General features: G+C 47.4%; 11 protein-coding genes across 11 annotated transcripts; 5 read left to right on the plus strand and 6 right to left on the minus strand.

Moving 5' to 3' along the window:
* Positions 1-179: 179 nt before the first annotated feature.
* On the minus strand, positions 180-1,400 carry N7533_007079 (DUF453 domain protein; the record flags this gene model as incomplete). Its single annotated transcript, XM_057103729.1, has 1 exon — positions 180-1,400. The coding sequence occupies one exon, from the start codon at positions 1,398-1,400 to the stop codon at positions 180-182; it is 1,221 nt and encodes a 406-aa protein (XP_056958686.1).
* A 1,087-nt stretch (positions 1,401-2,487) lies between these two features.
* On the plus strand, positions 2,488-3,301 carry N7533_007080 (alpha/beta hydrolase; the record flags this gene model as incomplete). Its single annotated transcript, XM_057103730.1, has 2 exons — positions 2,488-2,901; positions 2,957-3,301. The coding sequence occupies 2 exons, from the start codon at positions 2,488-2,490 to the stop codon at positions 3,299-3,301; spliced, it is 759 nt and encodes a 252-aa protein (XP_056958687.1).
* A 305-nt stretch (positions 3,302-3,606) lies between these two features.
* N7533_007081 (aldehyde dehydrogenase family protein) lies at positions 3,607-5,150 on the minus strand (the record flags this gene model as incomplete). Its single annotated transcript, XM_057103731.1, has 6 exons — positions 3,607-3,684; positions 3,741-4,152; positions 4,229-4,483; positions 4,511-4,704; positions 4,767-5,042; positions 5,064-5,150. The coding sequence occupies 6 exons, from the start codon at positions 5,148-5,150 to the stop codon at positions 3,607-3,609; spliced, it is 1,302 nt and encodes a 433-aa protein (XP_056958688.1).
* Positions 5,151-5,656: 506 nt separating this feature from the next.
* On the plus strand, positions 5,657-6,546 carry N7533_007082 (glutamine synthetase/guanido kinase; the record flags this gene model as incomplete). The annotated part of the gene is made up of 2 exons (XM_057103732.1): positions 5,657-6,424; positions 6,490-6,546. 2 exons carry the CDS (start codon positions 5,657-5,659, stop codon positions 6,544-6,546), a joined length of 825 nt encoding a protein of 274 aa, XP_056958689.1.
* A 1,650-nt stretch (positions 6,547-8,196) lies between these two features.
* On the minus strand, positions 8,197-9,298 carry N7533_007083 (serine dehydratase domain-containing protein; the record flags this gene model as incomplete). Its single annotated transcript, XM_057103733.1, has 5 exons — positions 8,197-8,579; positions 8,640-8,826; positions 8,914-9,004; positions 9,059-9,174; positions 9,200-9,298. 5 exons carry the CDS (start codon positions 9,296-9,298, stop codon positions 8,197-8,199), a joined length of 876 nt encoding a protein of 291 aa, XP_056958690.1.
* Positions 9,299-9,756: 458 nt separating this feature from the next.
* N7533_007084 (amino acid/polyamine transporter I) lies at positions 9,757-10,743 on the plus strand (the record flags this gene model as incomplete). The annotated part of the gene is made up of 5 exons (XM_057103734.1): positions 9,757-9,838; positions 9,898-10,064; positions 10,096-10,290; positions 10,347-10,447; positions 10,503-10,743. The coding sequence occupies 5 exons, from the start codon at positions 9,757-9,759 to the stop codon at positions 10,741-10,743; spliced, it is 786 nt and encodes a 261-aa protein (XP_056958691.1).
* A 2,128-nt stretch (positions 10,744-12,871) lies between these two features.
* N7533_007085 (transmembrane amino acid transporter protein-domain-containing protein) lies at positions 12,872-14,329 on the plus strand (the record flags this gene model as incomplete). Its single annotated transcript, XM_057103735.1, has 1 exon — positions 12,872-14,329. The coding sequence occupies one exon, from the start codon at positions 12,872-12,874 to the stop codon at positions 14,327-14,329; it is 1,458 nt and encodes a 485-aa protein (XP_056958692.1).
* A 335-nt stretch (positions 14,330-14,664) lies between these two features.
* Positions 14,665-15,463, minus strand: N7533_007086 (RraA family protein; the record flags this gene model as incomplete). Its single annotated transcript, XM_057103736.1, has 3 exons — positions 14,665-14,934; positions 15,022-15,351; positions 15,410-15,463. 3 exons carry the CDS (start codon positions 15,461-15,463, stop codon positions 14,665-14,667), a joined length of 654 nt encoding a protein of 217 aa, XP_056958693.1.
* A 505-nt stretch (positions 15,464-15,968) lies between these two features.
* Positions 15,969-17,192, minus strand: N7533_007087 (uncharacterized protein; the record flags this gene model as incomplete). Its single annotated transcript, XM_057103737.1, has 5 exons — positions 15,969-16,057; positions 16,099-16,404; positions 16,455-16,744; positions 16,796-16,935; positions 16,995-17,192. 5 exons carry the CDS (start codon positions 17,190-17,192, stop codon positions 15,969-15,971), a joined length of 1,023 nt encoding a protein of 340 aa, XP_056958694.1.
* A 492-nt stretch (positions 17,193-17,684) lies between these two features.
* pex14 (putative peroxisomal membrane anchor protein (Pex14)) lies at positions 17,685-19,064 on the minus strand (the record flags this gene model as incomplete). Its single annotated transcript, XM_057103738.1, has 5 exons — positions 17,685-18,437; positions 18,495-18,579; positions 18,636-18,903; positions 18,963-18,969; positions 19,032-19,064. 5 exons carry the CDS (start codon positions 19,062-19,064, stop codon positions 17,685-17,687), a joined length of 1,146 nt encoding a protein of 381 aa, XP_056958695.1.
* Positions 19,065-19,471: 407 nt separating this feature from the next.
* N7533_007089 (kinetochore-associated Ndc80 complex subunit NDC80) lies at positions 19,472-21,727 on the plus strand (the record flags this gene model as incomplete). Its single annotated transcript, XM_057103739.1, has 2 exons — positions 19,472-19,516; positions 19,574-21,727. The coding sequence occupies 2 exons, from the start codon at positions 19,472-19,474 to the stop codon at positions 21,725-21,727; spliced, it is 2,199 nt and encodes a 732-aa protein (XP_056958696.1).
* Positions 21,728-21,962: the final 235 nt, after the last annotated feature.

Below are 21,962 nucleotides of genomic sequence, written 5' to 3' on the forward strand. Positions count from 1 at the left end.
TTTCAACCTTTTTCTTGTTTGCATTGGGGGGAGATGGACATAGATAGGCGTTGACTAGAAAAAAGTTTCGGTGTACTGTTATTACCGGCTCGGAAGAAAAAAGTATGGGGATAATGTGATATGCTTCTTTTTATACAAATACACCTTGGAATTGAATCCCGAAGTCTATGAAACCCAAATCATGCGAGAGAATCGTTCTTCCAAAATATGCGACCTTCAAATAACCGACGTGCCGTGCGAAACACGGTTGCAGAAAGCAATGCACCAGCATCATCAAAGTTCGCGCCGACTAACAAATTGCCACTAGCGTGGCCGATCGTGATACCCGCATCATCGACAGGATTCTTTCCAGCAACAACATCTGCAACTGTACTGTTAGGTACTCGCGCAGCGGCCGCCAGTGCTAGAGCAACGGTGATAGGAACGGCCTTATGTGGCTGTCCTACGGAGAGAGCACGAGCCAAAAGATCAATATTAGCAGGTGTCTGGCTCTGCGAGGCATCTCGCGCACTAGAGGATGAAGGCGCAGCAACAAGACAGATCTTCGGTATGCTCCCAGGTACAGCTTCAGGTGTCTCTGCAATACCCATCTTGACACCAGCCTGGCGGCGAATGGAATTCAGACGTGAAAGCAGGTCCGGATGCGCAGTGATCTCATCTGGCGTCAGATTACCCTCGACGCCAAGGTCATGTGCACGAATAAAAACACATGGATTTGCTGCGTCGAGACAGGTCGCGGGGATACCGTCAATGGTGTCGACCGGGCTACCAGTTGGTAGGAGAGACCCTGTCACTGAGCCGGCTGGGTTTATAAAGTCTAGTTGGATGCGAGCAGCCGAGCCCGCGACACCATCAATTGAGAATTCACCAGTTGCAGCGGCCTCCCCGTCGACAACTGGGAATGAAGAGTGGATGATTTTGCCTGTATTGGTGTTGTGGATGCGCACCGAGGTCGAATCCACGTTCTTCCCAGATAGGGGAAATAGCTCTGCGTCGACAGCAAAAGGTCCGACGGCGCTGATCATGTTCCCGCAGTTGCTGGAGTAGTCAACATCGGTATTTTTTATACCGAGTGAGACGAATGTGTAATCGACGTCAGCGTCGCGGTGGGTGGACTTGCCCACGACGCAGATCTTGCTGAGACTTGAAATACCCCCTCCCAGGCCGTCAAGTTGACGACCGTAGGGGTCAGGACTGCCGATGACGCCTCGGAAAATCGAGTCCCACTGTTTGCGGTCTTGTGGGAGGTCTTCTTGCTTGAAGAACACGGCCCGCGACGTTCCACCGCGATAGTAGGCGGCGGGCAGGGCATTTTGCTTCGTGCCCATTGTGATCGGGCGCTTACAGATCTTTGCTAGCGGGCCCTGTGTAGGGAGCTTTGAGATATTTGAGCTGAACATTCTGCCTCTGTTATATTATTAGACACATTCAAGCAGGTAATTCAATGACGAGCATAGTAGGTGTAAGTTATAAGTTTAGCAAAGATCCGATGATCGGAGGTAGAATGGAAGGGGCCCGTCCCATCGACGGGTCCGCGCCGTCAATCCGGGCATTCTTAAATGGTGAACAGATTGATAGATTTTGCTGTTACTTGTGGTAGATTTAAGCTATTTGCTTTTGGGTAGCGTAGACTGTATCAATGTCTAAATTTCTAAGATCCTCAGCTTGGTTGTCACCTGGGCATGGCCTATATAATAGGACAGGGATTTGATGTTAAGGTGCAAATTCAAATTATCTACCGTCTTCAATGAGGTTTGAATCCATGTATTTACCCAATATAATCTCGTAGCTAGTTTTCCTTGTAATAGTAATGCCAAAAATCTCTGGGCTCCTGAGCAGTCTCGAGTTTTTAGTCTAGCCAGATATTGAAGTACGCAAAGACGTTTTCACTAGGGTATTTCACCAGTCTGAGATATTTCTCAAAGCCTATGGGATTACATGGATTTTAAATCCAATTTTCCCTTCTCGTCAATCCCCATGGGGTGTCTTGTGTCTTGGAAATTGGAGGGAAATACATGGCCATTCATTTGTCGGGTTCGCTGGCGATGCCGATCGGATACGGAGGAAGCCCACATCCGAAGGGCCGAGAGTGTCGAGATCCGACAATTAGACTCTCCATCCCGGGGGGGTCTCTCAAAAGCGCGGGGGTTGGGTGCTAATTGGCAGCAATAACCCCACAAATATACCGAAGCTTGCCCGCTACAACCAAAGATGGTGCGGATGATGATGATCATCGTGTTCGATTAGCACTCTGTGAAGGCAGACCGCTGGAGGGTTGGCTCGATTAGACTCCCACCTTCTTCCGGCTCGCCGGACACTAGCCGATGAAATCAACTTTCGGATATATGGTAGTAAACCTCTCAAGACTAAGGGTGAATCGGTACTTAAACCAAGGGGCTGGTCGTTAAGCTGTAACGTCATATTGACTACTATTTTCTGTGAAATTCGTGTCCTCCAATTCCACGCACACATCACGCATACTACAGCATGTCCGGATATCAACCCACCATTCTTTTTGTTCCTGGTGCTTGGCATGGACCCGATGGGTTCGACGCTGTTCGTGCCTCCCTGTCATCTCGCAACATTCCTACCGAAGCCTTAGCGCTTCCCTCGATCGGTGCTGAGCCTCCATCAAAAGGGCTCACGGATGATACCATCTTTGTTCAGAGTGAAATTGAAAAGCTCGTCGACCAGGGCAAAAAAATCGTGGTTGTCACTCACTCATATGGCGGGATGGTGGGTGCGGGCGCTGTGAAGGGGTTGGAGTATACCGAAAGACAAAAGCAGGGCAAAAAAGGCGGCGTCATCATGCTGGTATACATGGCCGCATTTGTTGCTAAGCAAGGTGACAGCCTCTTGAAGATGCTGGGCGGTAATTACTTGCCGTGGATGAATGTGCAGGTAATTTATACTAATCTCCTTGATTTGAAGTATGTGGGTGGTTAACGCAATATAGGGAGACTATTGTACCTCTTCAAATGAAGCTCAAACATTCTACCACGACCTTTCCCCACAAGATCAGAAGAAATGGATTTCCAAGCTGACGCATACCTCTCGTGCCGTTTTCGAGGATGCCGTTATGCATGAGCCTTGGCACACTCTACCTTGCATGTACATATTCTGCGAAAAAGATCAAGCTCTGCCTATTTTTGTGCAAGAAGCCATGGCGGGACTATTGGGCAACTGCACTCAATTCAGATGCGAGAGCTCCCACTCTCCATTTTTGAGCATGCCGGAGAGGGTCGCCGAGGGCTGCGAACTGGCAGTGAAGATTGGAGTGGAAAAATGTGAAGCAAAGTGAAACTTACGTTGATGTATATACCCAGTCATGTGTTTTTATTTCGGGGTGCAGATCATTTTGTTGATTTTTGAGAAATACCACAATATACCTAGTTCAAGTTTGACAATACGGCAAAGCCTCGGCGTAGACAGTCTCCATTATGCGTACTAGTAATGCTCTCAGCTTCTGCTTGAACACCTGGGCAACACCTGTGCAGGCGGCCTAGATGTCTATCGGCGTGGAGATGTGTTGCAAGCTCCCCAGTTGTATTGATTCAAAGGCTCTACTAGTACTTTTGGTTTTTCTTGATATGATAACTCTTCAACCTATAAAAATGGATCAAATCCACGGGGACCGAGCGTGTGCCCCATGCCAGAATTCTTCCATCCAGTCCACACGAGATCCTGGTGTAATTATGTTAGCTACCATCATGCATATTTTTCCAATAAAGTATACTAACAGGATTGGGGTAGTCGCAACGGTTGATGAACACAGTTCCTGCCTCCAGCCGTTTGAGAAGGCATTCACCTGCCTTGAGATCTTTGGTCCAAATGCTAGCGGTTAAGCCGTAATCGCTGTTGTTCATCCACTTCACAGCTTCATTGTCTGAGCTCACACGCATAATAGGGATGACGGGCCCAAGTGTTTCCTCTTTCATAACCAACATATCATGATTAGCATTGGTAAGAAGACTGGGCACTACATAGTTGCCCTCGGTAGAAGGACTTGCAAAATTAGGGTTGGGTGGCGTTTCATTTACGGCACCTTTGGTCAAAGCATCCATGATCTGTGCTTTCACAGAAGCCTGGGCAGCTCGTGATATTGCTGGTCCAATATTGACTGTCTTGTCTGAAAGATTGCCTAGCTTGTATCTAATGCACCAGAAAACCCTTTGCGTCAGCAAGTTCCTTTTTGTAAACGTTACGTAGGTAGAACTAATCAACTCACTGGGCTAATTCTTTCTGAACATCTTCCATGAAAGCATCGTGTATATCAGCATGGACATATACTCGCTCAATGGCGCAGCTGCTCTGGCCTGCATTGAAGACGGCACCATCCACAACTTGCTCTGCGACGTATTTCAAGTCTGTATCGGGTCTCACATATGCGGGATCATTGCCACCGAGTTCAAGGTTGACAGGTAAGAAACGACTGGCAGTACTTTCTCGAAGCATACGACCCCCTTGTGTAGAGCCGGCAAAGCTGATGAGTTTGATGTCAGAAATTTACACAATACTCTTCAAAGTATCTGGGCTTCCTGAATGAATGACTTGTAAAACATCCTTCGGAAGTGCCTCGGGGAAGATCTCCGCGATCCGCTCGCCGACGAGAGGAGTTTGAGGAGAGGGCTTCAGGACGACCGAAATTCCAGCAAGCAGGGCAGGAAGTAGCGAATTGACAATAATTAGATAGGGAAACTGTGGCTGTTAAACTTTGTACCTATTGCAAGAATACTCGATGAACACACATTCTAGGCAAATATGACCAAGGTTGAGCCGATAGGCTCTTTCTCAATCCACCGGCGAAATCCCGCCTCTGGCTGGCCTGGCAATGACTGGAGAGCTTGTTCGGATACTCCTAGCAGATAATCGGCACGCTTTTGCATAGTTTCTACTTCCTTGGCGCCAAAGGCAATTGGACGGCCCATTTGTAGAGTCAACTCCTCAGTCAGCAAGTTCTTTCGTTTCTGAAAAAGCTCCAGTGCCCTGCAGACAACATCCTTTCTCTGAGAGAAAGGGCAATCTTTCCATGGCAAGAAGGCCTATGTTGAAGCTCTCAAGACACTCTCAGCCCCGGGGAGGTCAAGCTCTTCTCTTTCACAAATTACCTCATTGGTAGAAGGAGACAGAGTCCGGATCTTATCGGTCATTTTGAGGATATTCGTAGATCGATCTCACTGAGATAATTGGCAGGCCGTAGCTGGACGAGAGCGATGAATGTTCAGGCTTTGAAGAAAAGAAATGCAATGACGGGTCTTTTCAATTGCACCAGTTTGCCTCCGTCCCTATGATCTACCAACTCCCATACCCAAGATCTCCATCAAGATCCATGATAATCCCAATCAAACAACGTAGAAACGCGGCTCGCGATGTCGCTGCTTAAAGTGGATCAAATATGGCCAATCAGAATCAGGACCGCGCTGGGAATGATGAATGTCCTCAAACACAAGAATATGTGGGGCCGCGAATAAATTCCCTCTATGAGGGGAATTTGTTAGCCAAACGCGCACTCGATGGAACCTCGGTGTCTCTTTGCTTCTACCGACCAAAATATTATTTGATCGAAAAGTTCGGCAGGATTTGCAATTTGTATTTTTCTCTTTTTTGACCCTGAGATATTCAATTCCACAAGTTACGGCGACATCTACTTTCAATCATGAAGTCCGAGATTAACAATACAAAAGATTGGGCAAAATGCAATGGCTCATCTCATGGACTTGCAGAGATCTTGAAAAACGACACTCGTGTTCAGCTAGCTGGCATTGACTGCGATGGCCAGCTCCGTGGTAAAGTCATGTCGAAGGAAAAGTTCCTTTCGATAGTTGATTCAGGCTTCGGTATGAGCTCCGCCATATTCGGCTGGGACATGCATGACATGCTTTTCGATGAGAACAACACTATTGCGTCGTCTGAGCAAGGCTATGCCGATTTTACCAGTGTGGTTGATCAGCTTTCAATGCGCCGTCTGCCCTGGGCTCAAAATATGCCGTTTTTCCTACTTCGATTTACTGCCAATGATCAGGCAGTCTCCGCCTGTGGTCGAAGCATGATAAAGATGCTTTCAAAAAATCTAGCTGAGGCCGGCTGTAAAGGAGTGGCTGGAGGTATGCTATATACTATACACCCCTCAAAGTGCCAGGTTGTACTAATGGCTGAAGTTGAATTGGAATTTTTCAACTATCAAACACCATCGGAAGATGGATACCACGATCAGAATCCTTCAAAGCGAAAGAACCTTGCGGCCTTCCTGCGCAACCACCAACCCTCCGATCTCCGACCATTGACAGATGGTATGTTTGGATACAGCGTTGCCCGCCCCATGGCTTCGAGTGATTTCTTCTTTGATGTCATAGATACATGTGCGAGATTGGATTGTCAGATTGAGAGTTGGCATACTGAATCGGGCCCTGGAGTTTTTGAAGCAGTGAGTCTACAGCTTTTTCGCATTTTTTTCTATTGCTATCTAATATTTCATGTTCTTTTTTTCAGGCACTCCGCGTTTGCGAGATAGAAGAAATGGCGGACAGGGTTTCCTTATTCAAGTGAGATGTATCTTTTTTAAGCTTGAATCTTCTATTAACCCACTTGCTAAAACTTTGGACTTCTCAGGTATATCACACGATGTCTCGGTAATCTACATGGTGTTACACCTTGCTTTTTGGCAAAACCGGTCTCCAGTCTGCCAGGAAATTCGGGACATATTCATGTTTCCCTAACCGATCTTGAAGGAGAAAACTTGTTTTCTCGCGAAACTGCGGATCCAAACTCGCCTTGGCCTGATATAGCCAATGTCTCGGATTTGGGTCGCCATTTTCTGGCCGGTCTGCTCAATGCTCTGCCGGATCTAATGCCTCTTCTCGCCCCAACTATAAACTCTTACAAGAGACTAGTAGAAAACTACTGGGCTCCAGTCCATTTATCATGGGGGGTTGGAAGATCGAAGAGCGTCGATTCGACTCATTGCACCACCTGTGTGCAAACCGGGCGCTACTCGTTTTGAAATAAGGATACCAGGAGCCGATCTACACCCTCACTATGCACTTGCAGCTCTTGTTTCTGCTGGCTGGAAGGGAGTGGAGAGAAAATCTGAGCTCACTATTCCTCCACTATCAGCACATGACCCTGTGAATTCGACACTCTACTATTTGCCTAATTCTCTCGAGAAAGCCGTTGAAAAGTTCAAGTCGCCAAATAGTGCTGCTCGAGATATTCTCGGTTCCGAGTTCGTCGACTTTTTCACTATATCTCGTGAACATGAGCTGCGGTTATATCGTGAGGCGGTGACTGACTGGTAAGTTAGAGCATGCTTCATTTACTTTATCTTCAGCCTGAATTCTCATACAAATATCTTGATTAGGGAGTTCAAGCGCTATATTGAGATTGTATAGAGTCGAATGAGAGTCGCCAACCTTGGAATATACACTCCGTTCGAGGTGATGGTATACACTAGTGGCTTACTACTACTAGTAGTATCAACCCGATTATCCTCCCTTTATGTTCGATAATGTCTTTTTTTGTCCCCAAGGGCTACTTTAGCTATCTAAATAGCTGATATAAATGAATTGCGTGTTAAAAATATCATCCCTCAAAGGCCATCCCGATAGACACTATGCTCTGGCTAAGTCGGCTCTCTGGTTGTAACAGAAACAATACTATCCCTAGGATTGCTACCTACGCCCCATTTACTATGGACAGATAGGCTGAGATACATACAATGTGTATTGCATTGTCTACAGAACCATCTAGTTAACGGACTCTCCCCATGTCATTTCTCGTGCATCAGACTAGTAACCCTATTCTGACGAATCACAGGCTTATAGCTCGAGACCTCTGGCCTTCAGCAAGGTACTCGTGTAGTCCGATTACCGGCACCATCCGTTTCTTCGTTCTCGTGCTTAGTATCTTCGTTTAATGTCACTGTGTTTATTACATTTCTTCATTGCTTAACCGGGCTGGGCTGTTGCAACCAGGAGCTAAATTTCTAGAGATTGCTCTGCCAATCAGGATGATTTCCGCTTGGCCTCCATTTCTCTACATCTCGCAGCCAGGTATCTTGCGGAAGAAGACCGGTACGCGGTCAGCACTTATTAGTTATGAATTGTCATCTTTATCTGAGTAATGATGTACAAAGGATATGTCAAACTACTTAAGGCACCATAGTATGATCCAGAGAGGTAAGAATCTATATCAAAGTATTTACTCATTCTTCGGGACTTCATCAGATCTACAACTTTGTCGGAAAGACTGAGCAACAAGAGCGCCATTATCACCGGCGCCGCTAGGTGGAAATACTTCCGAGCCAATATCCTCCTCATTGGCGACATCCCTTTCTGCCAGTACTCCCAGGATACCGTGCTCCTGTGACAGTCGAATAACATGCCAATTTATTTGATCAGTAAGGATGCCAAATCCTGGGATTGCGCTTGTCTCTCGTGACATTTCTATTGCATCTGAGTTTACAAGCACTTCGTTCAGCTCCATATACACACTGCACACTTCAGCTAGGACCCGCGTAGCTAGCTGTTCCTTCTTCACCATTCCAGTACACAGCTGTTGTAAATCATTTGCAAGAAAGTTCCCTATTCAAGTTTTAATATCTAAGTTCCTTGTGTCACAAGAAAACTTCGGATTTTACATACCCGTAAGTAACTCTAGAACAAACCCCGTAGGTATTTTATCTTTGACAGACTGAATCAAATGCGCTGTTGGACTTGACCCAATCGACAGCACTAATGGTTTGTTTCTCGGGGAAAATTGTGCGGCTACCTCGACAACTCCGTCTATTTCAGCTTCGAGAACAGCCTCGACCGAATCCTTGGTGCGACACTAATAGGAGTGGCCAGCATGGCAGTATATCCCTTGGATATCGATCGCAGGTGAACGCTCGGCACATTTTATGAGACTCGACTATACGTGATATTTTGTCAAGTCTAGCGTGCTGGGAGCCGACGTCAATTTTGATGAACACTTGCCATGGCTAGACACCGGGGTGGTCTGATGTAAACTTTTCAAGCAGATGGATTTGCTGCTCGTTATCGATCATCAACGAGATATTCACTGTGTTCGATAATTTCTGTAGACGCGGCAATGCGCTTCCAGTGACAGGAAATTCGTAAAGACACTAGCACAAATAAGACTTTGCTTGCTTGTAATTGTTGCTTTGTCAACTGCGTACTTCTTCTAATATCCCTTCTTCCACGGGCGGCAGGGAGCCCTCAATCTCGCACATCGTGGATGCGACAAGTTTTGAAATGTGCTGGCCAACATAGCGATTATGAGTTCGAAGTGAGATGTCCATGGAGAGTGAATGGTCAAAAACTGGCCGGGAATCCTATGTTAGGAACAGATAAAAGATAAACAATATTTAATCATTTGTTTTTCCCAGCCAGGAACTTGATAATCTTGTTTGCCGCCTTCACAGAATTAGTGTTACCGCGGCTAACTGATATTTCTCAACGGCACCAATCAGATACAGGACCGCGCCAGCCGTCCCCACAATGACCCCAGGCAATTATTATCTGGGAATACTAGTATGGGGTAAATCAGTAATTCCTACCGATATCTTGGAAACTCATAGATCACGGATTCAGTATGATACCGGTGGGAAGAGGGGAAGGGATCGAAGGTGTGATTATATGCTGGAAGCGAATCGGAAAGGGAAGTACTGCGTAGCAAGGCTGAGATAATTGAAAGACTTGTATTCTTGCTTTTGTTTGATTATCTCTCGGAATTGTGAAAATTTACTGAGCAATCAAAATGGCTGAGCCTAGCATCAAAGAAACGGATAAGACTTTAGACTTCGCAGAAGCAGGTCAAGATTCATCCAACGGCCATCTTAGTATGTTATCATAATCGGGCCCGTTTCAATCTTTTTCTCAAGGCGTCTAACTTTTGAAGATTTCGGACAAGTCCATAGCTTGAGAAATAATTTCTCTCTTCTGTCAGTCATTGGCATAGGCTTTTCACTTGCAAACTCCTGGTTCGGCATTTCAACCGCTCTAGCCACAGGCATTGGCTCGGGAGGCCCTGTTCAGATTGCTTACGCTCTTATCTTGGTTGCATTTGTGTGCGGATGCATAGCTGTCTCTCTAGCAGAGTTATCCTCCGCAATGCCCAATGCCGGAGGTCAATACCACTGGACTGCTTGCTACCCCAAAGTATAGCCGGCTACTTCCATATATCACTGGCTGGCTTGCATGGGCTGGTTCCATATTCACTTGTGCAAGTATTGCACTCGGTGTTAGACAGCTCTGTATGGGTTGTATCAAATTGGTCCATCCAAATTTGTTCGTGACTTTCAAGCTTCCATGATACCTGCCATTTTAAACTAACTAGAGCTTGAATAGAGAGCTGAAACCTTGGATGGCATTCGTCAGCTAACAAATTATCAATCTGAGCTGCGCATCATTCGATATCTACAGCAATACAATTGCACTGGTGACCCAATGTACCTTATGGACATCCATTATTTCCTTCATCTTCATACTGACCACAATACCGAGTAAGGCATCGTCTTATCAATCAGCAAATTTTTGTTTACAATTCATCAATGAGACGGGATGGAGAAGCGATGGCATTGCATACATTGTCGGGCTTGTCGACTCTAATTGGGCTCTCAATGGTCTTGATTGCGCAACACATATGGCCGAAGAAGTCTTGGAGCCGGAGCGTATTATTCCATTGCTATTATGGCAACCGTTGCAATTGAGTTTATCACTGCATGGACTTTTGGCATCGCAATGATGTTTTGCATGGAAGACTTTGAGGTCATTTCCGGGACTGATACTGGTGTTCCAATTCTTCAGCTGTTCTTCTAAGTGCTTGGAAATAAAGCCGGAGCTATTGCCCTAACCTCAATGATAATTTTGACTGGTTGTGGATGCCTCATTGCTTCGCATACCTGGCAAGCTCACCTCTGTTGGTCCTTTGCAAGGGACCGTGGTCTACCATGCTCCAAATATCTCGCTCGCATCCACCCAAAGCTACTGGTTCCTGTCTGGGCCCACTTGACAAGCACTTTGATTGTTGCAGTTTTAGGTTGTCTATATATTGCACCCTATACGGCCTTCAATAGCATAGTCACCGCTGCAGTTGTGCTCCTTTACGCCTCATACAGCAGTCCTGTGGTCTGCCTTCTGATTAAAGGACGTTCCAATATTCGAAGCGGCCCTTTTTGGCTTGGAAGAGCTGGATATGCTTGCAATATCGTCTTGCTTGCTTGGCCTTTGTTCACTTTAGTGGTAAGTCTTTATTTAAATTCCGAGTCCTTTATAAATATAGCTAACATAATTAAATGGCGATACTAGATGTATGCTTTTCCGCCTTCATATCCTGTGATACCTAGTAACAGGAACTATGTTTGTGTCGTTTACTTGATCACTTTGGTTGTTATCCTTACCTGGTGGGTGTTAGATGCTCGAATTCACTTTGAGATCACTTAAATTCACCTTCAATCAAATCCCTCCAGGAGTGGTGTCCAATACTACATATGTCCACCTAGGGCCGTATTTATTCTCTGTCAGTGTTTTTCATTTAGTCTCTCGGGATTGTGAAATCTGCTAATTCTTTAAATTACTAGTACCATCATCTCCCAAACGGATGTTCTTTAGTACTATGGCATTCTTTTCTCAAACTTGATGGTTTCATTGGTAGATGAATCCTTCCCGTTTCTCTTGAAATTGCCCTGGTATTATATACCTACGTAGTATTACTGCCATGCCTCGGTAGAGTCCTCCAGTCAAATATATTTTATGACGACATCGGATGCAGTTGAACCTGCTCCGGGAACCTTGAAAGGAATTCAATGGTTTACCTGGGCAACTTCCAAGGTTGAAGACAAATGAATGCATTGATGTAACCGCTTTTGCATGATTTCAGCATTGGAGCCTTCAAATTGGAGATTTCAACTTCTAGTAGTGGTCCAAAACTCGGGATAATATTAGGTGCCTTCATCTGATGTCTGTCTAATGCCATTACGTTATTTGAGGAGTCAGACGTAGATGGACTTCTCATCATTGCAAAAGTGGAGATCTCCACATCAACCAGCATCATTGGTCTAGTGGTAGAATTCGTCGTTGCCATCGACGAGGCCCGTGTTCGATTCACGGATGATGCATTACTTTTTGCACTTTGTTTATTCATTTATTCATTGATTCCATCGTGTAATTTTTACCGTTAGAAATGGAACCTATCTATATCAAACCCATCATGTCTTTGCTGTCTTAGCCGGCTTGCGAACTTGGCACGTGTGATAAATTATTTGTAGAACTATATTGAAGTAACCGACTTGGGCAATGTAGTAATAGAAATCCTTATTTGTTTAGTAGTACTAGTTTCTCATTGGGAAGACCACAGAAGCTAGGAGCCTAAGTCCTGTGTAATGATATTTGATGCCCAGGTTTTACTCGCGTCGAGGTACTCCGATCCCTGTTAGCTTGACTCCGGATTTAATCTCACCTTTTCTCTTCATTACTCTTATAACCCGATAGATTGACCTGAGTTTTTTTTTCACTCCTAACGGTGACTGCTATGTATCCACTTTGAATGTGGATTTTGTGCGCGGTTCTGTCATTGACGAATGGAAGCCCATACCGCGCATCCACCTTTTCATAATGATCCATCCAAAAGGCCAACGAAATGATCAACAACTTGAAGTTCGGGGTCAAATTCTGGAGATAGTGGGTTTCTCTAATGAGTTCCGATCGGCTTTCCCCCGCTTTCTGACGATGTAACATGCCCCTTGCCTCCCCCAGATAGCTGGCTTTAAATAATCTCGGTTTGTGTTGGAGTCTTCCCAGAGCTACGAATTGCCGTGCAAGTCTGGGGGGGTTTTTTTTTCTTATTTCCTCTTTTTTTTTGGAAATTCAGAGCGATGGAAATCAAGGATAACTCGTTTATTGCATCTCCAGGTGATCAGCATTCAAATTCCCGATCTCACAATGAAAATACCCTCAACATTAGAGCAGCTGGCCTTCCACCTGCCGATTCTATCTCTGCCGGTAAATTACTTGACGAACTAGACGAAGCTGAACAGCAGATAGCTGCTGCAGGAGAGGAAAAATTTAATCGCCTTGGATGGAAACAATTGACGCTCATGCTGGTGGTTGAGGCTATTGCTTTGGGTGCTCTCTCTATTCCTTCTGCATTCGCTACTCTAGGGATGATTGCCGGTGTCATATGCTGTATCGGGATTGGACTTATCGCTGTATACACATCTTATGTGATCGGCCAAGTCAAGCTGGCTTTTCCCTTTATACATCACTACGGTGATGCCGGCACATTGATGATGGGTCGGTTCGGTTATGAGTTGTTTTCTGCAATGTTTCTGCTTCAACTCATTTTTGTGACAGGCTCTCACTGCCTCACTGGGACTATCGCGCTCCAAACGATCACTGGGAGCACAATTTGTTCGCTTGTCTTCGGCCTTATTTCGGCTATCATTCTTTTCATCTTTGCAATCCCCTCATCTTTTGCTGATGTGACTATTCTCGGGTACATTGACTTTGCATCCATCATAATCGCTATCGGGGTCACTATCATCTCGACTGGAATACAAGCCACAAATTCTTCTGGTGGCCTGGCAGAAGTAACGTGGTCTGCCCTACCAAAAGAAAATTTAACCTTCTCTGAAGCTTACATTGCCATTGGAAATATCGTGTTTGCCTATTCGTTTGCCACATGTCAATTCTCATTTATGGACGAAATGCACACTCCCCGGGACTTTACAAAATCAATTTACACACTCGGTCTACTCGAAATTGGGATATATACTATCACTGGCGCAACAATATACGCTTTTGTTGGCTCTAGTGTTCAGTCCCCGGCCTTACTCTCCGCCGGAAACCTTGTCAGCAGGATCGCCTTTGGCCTAGCACTTCCTGTCATTTTCATTTCGGGCTCTATTAATACCATTGTGGCTGGGCGACTCATACATGGTCGAATCTACAAAGACAGTATTATCCAATACGTCAACACGCCTAAGGGATGGATCACATGGCTTTCTCTTATCACCCTATTCACAATAGTGGCGTGGATAATTGCTGAAGCCATTCCATTCTTTTCGGACTTGCTGACGATTGCTTCATCGCTATTTACGTCGGGGTTTTCCTTTTATATTCCTCCAGTAATGTGGCTCGTGCTCATTAAAAAGGGAAACTGGTATTCCAGAGAGAATATCTTGCTAGCTGCTGTCAACGGATTCGTGTTTATTTTTGGCTTGGCAGTCTTAGTTTGCGGTCTATATTCCAGCATTGAAGACATTGTGAGTTTAACCATCTTCGAATATAATCAAGAACTGCCAGTTTTGAACACCGATTCTGAACCAACTTGAAACTAACAATGGTATGCTTACAGGGAAAGCAATACCGCGAGGGCACTATTGGGACCCCTTTCAGCTGTGCCTAGAATTATATTACTCATACTAAGTCATTTCAGTCTTAATACCACTGCAGATCAAATAGTAGTACAATAGACCTGGAATGTCACATTGGTCTTTGTCCGACTCTAGAGTAGTAAAGCTTTGTAGGTGAAAATATAGGCCCGGGGTGGACCGGGGAAAATTACAGACCATGAAAGAAAAGTTTAATGGAGGAAGAGTGCGGTGAAACTCCCTTCAAGAAGTCGCCCAGAAACGTCGAAGACCCAGAAAACCATTATCTAAACGAGCTACTTACGCAGTCGCTTGATGGTCGCACCCATGGCTTCACCGGCCCGCAGTGCCTCCATGGTCTTCTCATCGATCTCAAAGCGCTCTTGGCAGAGTTCGACAACCTGCTGGGTCAAAGAAGGCGGAACAACCACGACTCCGTTTTCATCACCGACGAGGATATCTTCCGGGTAGATCCACAAGTCGCCCCGGAACTGCAAGGGGACATTGATCTCTGAAGCCCGTGTGAACGTGTTGGAACCGAGAACAGAAGTTCCCTTTGCAAAAACCTATTTTACTATTAGCAAGATGGCGGACTTTGGTGTCGAGTCTAAGATCTTCGCTCCAAGGCCGAGTTTGGTGAAGGATCAACTCACCGGGAACTTCATATCAATGTGCTCCTGTGTATCACGTATGCGACCATCCACCATGACACCCAGTGCACCAAGTTTCTGCGCCCGGGTAGACATCAGACCACCCCAGCAAGCGGAATACAGACCCTTGGGCTGTTGAATGTACATGATGTGGCCCTCCTTATTCGCATCGGCGAAATGGATCGGCGGCGTCGGGCCAGGGCTGTTTGTTTCAACCATTTTCACTGTAATAGCTGGCCCATAAATGCTAGTTCCGCCACCTGGTGAGTGCATATTGAGTCCATCCAAGAATCCGCCATAGGGGTGCTTCAGCTTCACAAGCGCGTCGCCGATCTGAAAGATTCGATTAGAGGAGCCAATTTTCACTGAAATACGTCTGGATTAAACCTACGTCGCACGTGGTGAATCTTTTGAGGCCCTGTAAGACCTGAGAGATCTTACTCATTGTGAATGACGCGATAATCCAAGAGAATGAAGCTGAGAAGTTGAGATGGACAGGGCGAGAAGTTGCTGGGGACCGCAGGTCGCGTATCAACGGATCTTCCCCGCTGCCGGAGCCACTCCGCTGGTCGATCGCATCTTTAAGCTGCTTTTTCCAAGGTTACTTGTCCAACTACTTAGTAGCCATAGGATTTATATTATTTTACCCACAGGGTGTTTTCTATGCAAAAATAATGGTCCATGTGTGTTTCCATGTATGAACCAGAACACAAATGGGCACATTGGGGGAGGGGGGGGGGCTTACTACTCATACCTATACTACCTAGTGATCACTGGCATGAAGTACGCTATGCACCCTTAGAGGGGCCTATATATACTAGTCAATTAAATCGAGCTTGCTAACTCCACATATCTTCAGTTACTCTAAATATTCCTAGTAAATCAGAAGCTACCCAATCGTAGTAGATACTATGCGCGAGGAACATCCCCGAAATAAATGTTCAAGCTGCTTAGCCAAAGCGTTGTTTCGCCAAAGTCTGTAGCCAGCCGATGGTTTCGTCCTCCTTCTCCCGATACTTTTGGATTCGCTCTTCCCGCTCTGCAGCACGCGCGCGCATAATCTCCTCCTGCGAAGCTCACGCTCATTCTTCTTCCTCTGGTCGCGTTCTTTCTCTTTCTTGAGGCTAGCCCACTCGCCATCTCCAGCACCCATGAGGTCCTCATCTCGTGCTGCCTCAGGAGACGCCCCCCGAGCCTCTGCAAACGAGCGATTCGCCGCAGCAGTTTCTCGACGTTTCTCAAGCTGTCGCTCCCGGGTGCCGGCCTCAGCTCGAGGTGCAATCTCATCTTGTAGGTGCCGCATCTCTGCCTTATGAGAACGAATCTCAGAACGATATTGGCCTCGTGACTCCTCGCGGGCAGCAATCGCATCTTCAATTGCAGATTCTGAATGGGTCAGTAAGAGACATAGATTTGAAGGGTATAATGACACTGACCTCTTTTAAGGTCAAGATCCTGCATATTTGGTATAGTCGGTCCAGGACGGTAGTGTCCTCCCATTGATCCTGGATGTGGAAGAGTCGGTCCATATTCATCATCGTCGTCCTCATCGTCATTTTCTGCAGTTGGTAGTTCCCGGGCGCCCTCATTATCCGCTGGTCGGCCCTGATTATATTCAGGTGATGCTCGACCTCCACCCGAATATGATTGTGCTTGATCCGAATTTTCTCGTGCTCGCTTCAGTGTTGCAGGGTCGTACCATCCTTCAGCGAGTTCGCCGCGGTTCCTGCGTAGTTAGCAAAGAGAATAAATATTGGCGGAATAGAATGCGACAAACCATTTCCCAGTAAAGCTCTTCCACCTCCCCTTGATTTCTTCTTCCTTCAATTCTTCAAGGAGTATACCTTTCTGGATATCCAAGTACATGGCGAACATCGGCTCGTAGGCCTCTAGGTCTCGCCTGCTAAGTTCTCGAGCCTGGCACGGGAGTATCACAGGCGCCGAAGGCTGCTTGTCTCGCTTTCCATGGCGCTCACTTCCGTGCTCGTTTCTTCGGTCCGTTTCATGTCGACGGTGGCGCTCCGACCTGTGTCTGTCGGATCGGTGGGGAGATCGAGATCGCGAGTGGTCGCGGTGTCGATGACGGTGGGAATGTGAATGTTCGTTGCGACTGCGATGGCGACGCTCTGGGCTACGCGTCCCGGGGGGATGCGAACGGTTCGCAGATGATTCATGGGAAGGCATTGTTGTCTGTTTTTTTCCCCAAGGGATGGTTAATCAAAGACCAGCTTCGACTTTAAGTTTTCGGAGGATTGGCCGCTGGAGAGTTTCTACCGGCGAATTGGGGTGGGATTGGAGCTTGCGCTTATCGCTTATCAGGCATCACCGCATTCGAGGCCATCCAAGGTATCATCTTGAGGTACCTTAAGGTAGTCCTAGGATCCCATATTTTAATGGTGCTCACTAGTACATCCACAATATATGGTATGGATGAGCAATATGGCGACCTCCGAATTGCAAACAGTGGATTCTAAAAGTCCCAATGTTCGACTAGGCCCTAAGTGTACTCCCCCAACTTGGAATGTCCATACAAAAAAAAAAAATTAGGTATCAAGGGAAATACAACTTTACGATGGCCATGGTTTCGGTGAAGAAAATATTTGATAAATACATCTAAGCGAAGAGATATACAAGGTTCCGTTCCGTCTACTCAGCCACCCACTTAACTAGGGGGGCGCAGTCTGATCATTGATCGAGTCAGCCGGCTTGTCACTGGCAGGTGCTGGGCTTGACTGGGTGGAGCTCTTGGAGCGGTTGGAAGCCGCCATCTGCCAGGCCGGAATGGAGGCGGATCGGCCTAACTTCGAGAGGGGACTGTCCGAGTTCTGGGGAGCCGGAGCAGTGGCTGGGGTGGCTGGAGCAGGAGTAGGCTCTTGTTCAGCCGGAGTCACGGTGGGCTGCAGGGCATTCAGCGACGGAGTACTAGCAGGGGCATCCTCTGTAGCCGCCCGTGGGGGAGGTGCCGGAGTCGGGTTTGGGCTAGGGATCGGGGTCGAGCTGCCAACAGTCCGTCCAGCAGCGGGAGCAGCACTAGCACTACCCAGGCGATTGCCCAACAAGACCTTTAAGCTCTTCAGCTCGGTCCCGAGCTCCTTCAATCGGTTCTCATTGCCTTCCCGAGCGCCTTCAAGGGCCTTGGGAATCGCATCCTTCAACGACTTCACTTCATCGCTAATCCGGCGAGTCTCGTCATCTCGGCGGCGCGAAGATGTCTTCAGGTCTGAAACGAGGTTTTCCACATCCTTGAGAGCTGCGTCCAGACGCTCGGTGCGAGCGTCTTCGGCAGCCTTGAGAGCTGCGGTATCGGTAGAAAGCTGATCGATCAAGCCAAATGCACGCGAGAACTGCTCGTCAATATTCTCTTTATCTTGCTCCAGCTGAGGAGGAGTGGGAGGAGCAATGAGCGGAGCAATGTATCGCTAGTGAAGAACTATTAGCATATTAACCCAGGCCGAAAGAAAAACACATGCGCGCACCTTGCCAACGAAGTATAACCCATATCCAACTCCACCCATTACAGTCGCCATGATGAACAAGTCTCTCCAGTCTCGCTTAGGAGGCCTGGAATGCGATCAGTATGCGGGGTTTGGAGGAAAGCCGAGCGGGGTTGGACATACTCTGGAGGCGGTTGCCATTGACCATATGGAGGATAGCCATATCCTTGAGGTGATTGTGGTGGGGGTCGATAAGCGACCTGTTGTGAAGGGTAACTTTGTGACGATGGTGCAGCACCGGTAGCCGCTGCGGCTGCGGCAGCAGCTGCAGCCGGGTCCTCGCCGACACGCGACAGAGCGAGATCGACTTCCTCTTGTGTCAAGTTTTTGGATTGTAGAAATGCGACTCGTTTCTCAATAGGCGATGAAGCCACGGATGGGTCTTGGAGAACTGTTGATCGGGTTAGCGCCTAGGTCGCCATATCCGGGGATTGGTGTAGTCTGTCATACAAGTCACCTATAGGATTCGATTAGTGATCAAGATAAAACCACCCAGTAATAGTTCTCAGATATTCTTACAGCAGACGTAATAAGCTCCTCGCGGGGAGCCATGATGAGGGAGTGTCGACCGCAGTGAGAGAGTGTAGAAGAGAAGGCCGACTCGATGCAGGGGAATGGGGGAACGGGGAACGGCCGTCATCGGCAATCGCCGTGGACCTCGGAACTCACGACCGCCAAGACTGGCAGTTTCCCCAGACCGAAGTCTCGTGACAGTCGGATGAGGAGTTTCTATTGTTCCGGATTACATGACCGCCTACTGTTTCTGGTTGCAACCCGCTCTTGTTTACATTTGACCAAAGATTCCCGCCCAACCCTGCTGCACGATAACAAGTTCCCCTCCTAGAGGTGTTTGTGCGCGTTTGAACTTGGTATTCAGAGATTTGAACCGACCACTCATCCTTATTTCTTCTTGAGAAATAGATCACTCTACCGCCATCGCGGCTTCTTTTTTTCTCACCATGTCGCAAGATACTGGATTGTTTAGTATCAAGCGTCCCCGCGAGGTACGTAATTTCTCATGCATGTCGCAACTTGGTTTGCTCACTGACATTCGGTCGAAGACGCTTGGTAGTGTTCAGAATTATTCGTCTATTCCCCAGCCCGCATCGGCCATGAAACGCACCAGTTCTATTGGATTCAACAACCCCCCATTTACGTCTGGACACACTCGGAATTCCCTGCTGAACTCGGCAAGCCGACCCCAGCAACCGAACTTCATGCGCGCATCTTCTGGCGGTCCATACGGCGCAGATGCCGGTCTTTCATCTGTTCGCCGATCTGTCTCAAGTAATATGTTCCATGGCGTCAGCGCTGGTCGCCAGAGCTATGCGCCCGGATCTCTGCCGTCTGCCCCCACGCCGCAGAACATGCAGCGCAGAAGCAGTGTCTTTTCACGGCCCTCAATGGCCGGACCTATGTCACATCAGTCATTCTTTACACAAGTACCCTCAGCAGCCGGAGTCCCAAGAGACCCACGACCGCTCAGGGACCGGTCCTTCCAAGCTCGTATTGGACAGGAACTGTTGGAGTACTTGACCAACAACAAGTTCGAGTTGGAAATGAAACACTCCCTGGGCCAGAACACCCTTCGCTCGCCAACCCAAAAAGACTTCAACTATATCTTCCAGTGGCTCTATCATCGTATTGATCCGGGCTACAAGTTCCAAAAGGCTATGGATGCGGAGGTTCCTCCGATCCTCAAGCAACTGCGCTATCCCTACGAAAAGGGCATCACAAAATCACAGATTGCCGCCGTTGGTGGCCAAAATTGGTCTACTTTCCTTGGTATGCTACACTGGCTGATGCAACTGGCTCAGATGATGGACCGCTACCATGAAGGAGAGTACGACGAAGCGTGTGCTGAGGCAGGTCTTGATATTATCGGCGATCGCATTATCTTCCGCTTCCTTACTGGAGCCTATCACGACTGGTTACAGGGAGGTGAGGATGAGGATGATGAAACCGCAGAACAGCGACTGGTTCCTCACATTGAGAACATGTCGCAGGAGTTTGCCCGTGGTAATGAACGTTATGTACAGGAGATGGAGGCTTTGGAAACCGAAAACCAGGCTCTCCGTGAGCAGATAGACGAGTTGGAGAAGAATGCGCCTGATCTGGCCAAGCTGGACAAACACTTCAGAATCTTGGAAGATGACAAACGCAAATTTGAAGACTACAACCAAAATGTACAGGGAAAGATCGACAAGTACGAAACACGCAATAATTTCCTTGACAGCGAAATCCAGAAAACGGACGTGGAGCTACATACAGCGGAGACTGAACGTGCCGAGCTTCAGGCCAGTGTTGACCGCCAGGGTATAACTATCCAGGATATCGACCGAATGAACACAGAGCGAGAACGCCTTCAGAAGAGCCTCGATGATACCATGGCCCGTTTAGAAGAGACCCACGCTCGTGTGATGGCGAAGGAAGCAGAGGCTAGCCAGAAACTGGAAGACCTTGAGCACATCGTGAAAACATACAACACCTTGGGTTATCAAAATAGTCTGATTCCGCAGTCAGCTGAAAATGCTAAAGGCGAAGACTATGAGCTCACTCTCAATGTTAATGAAAATAATTTCTCTGCCAGCCAGATCGGCGGTGCGTCCAACCGTATCTCTTCAGATGGTGACCGGTTGTTGGCCGATCCTTTTACCGGCTACCACCCCGCTCATCTCCTGAATCTGGATCTTCGTGGCTCGATTCGCAATAGCCTTCAGTCTCTTCGGAAGGAGATCAATGAACGACGAAAGCGTGGTGTTGACGAGGACCTGGAGCGTCGCAATCTACTCGATAATATTAAGGAGGCGATGGATGAAAAGAGAAGCGAAGTTGAGGCTCTGGAGCACCGACGGCGTGCAGCCGAAGAAGAGTTTGAACGCACCAAGGAAATCACTACCACTCAGAAATTGGCATCTGATGCCCAGATTGAGAAGATGGAGAAAGAATTGGCCAAGATGCGTGCAACCCTTAGTGATAGTGTGCAGCTAATGGAGCAACGCGAGATGAACACCAACATCGAGTATGAACAACTGACCCTCCGGGCAAATTCACTCCGGGAGGAACTGCATACCAACGTTGAGACAATGCTCAACGACGTCATCCGGTTCAAGGTGCACGTTCAGAAAGGTCTAGAAGATTACGAGAGCTTTGTTGTTGATGAGGTTGAGCAGGAGCTTGGAGGAGACGTCCTAGCCGTTGAGGAAGAGCTATGAATATCCACGAGTGACGAATTTGGCCGGGTTGGTTGTCGTTTGGTGTCATGTTAATTGAGCCCTTATTGTTGTTGTTCTTTCTCTCTTCATATCTGTCCCCTTTTTTTTCAAAGCTTATGCCGTGTACAATACCCCAAGCAATAAGGATGATACTCTTCCCAACAGAAGGACGCGCAATGCCCTATGGGCCAAACGGTAGTAGGTCGTTAGCCTGAGACCAGTGGCGTTTTTTACT

Source organism: Penicillium manginii (assembly GCF_028828005.1).
Source record: "Penicillium manginii strain IBT 31320 chromosome Unknown utg000005l:1.0-5665137.0:1.0-5668048.0, whole genome shotgun sequence".
NCBI classification, from domain to species: domain Eukaryota; kingdom Fungi; phylum Ascomycota; class Eurotiomycetes; order Eurotiales; family Aspergillaceae; genus Penicillium; species Penicillium manginii.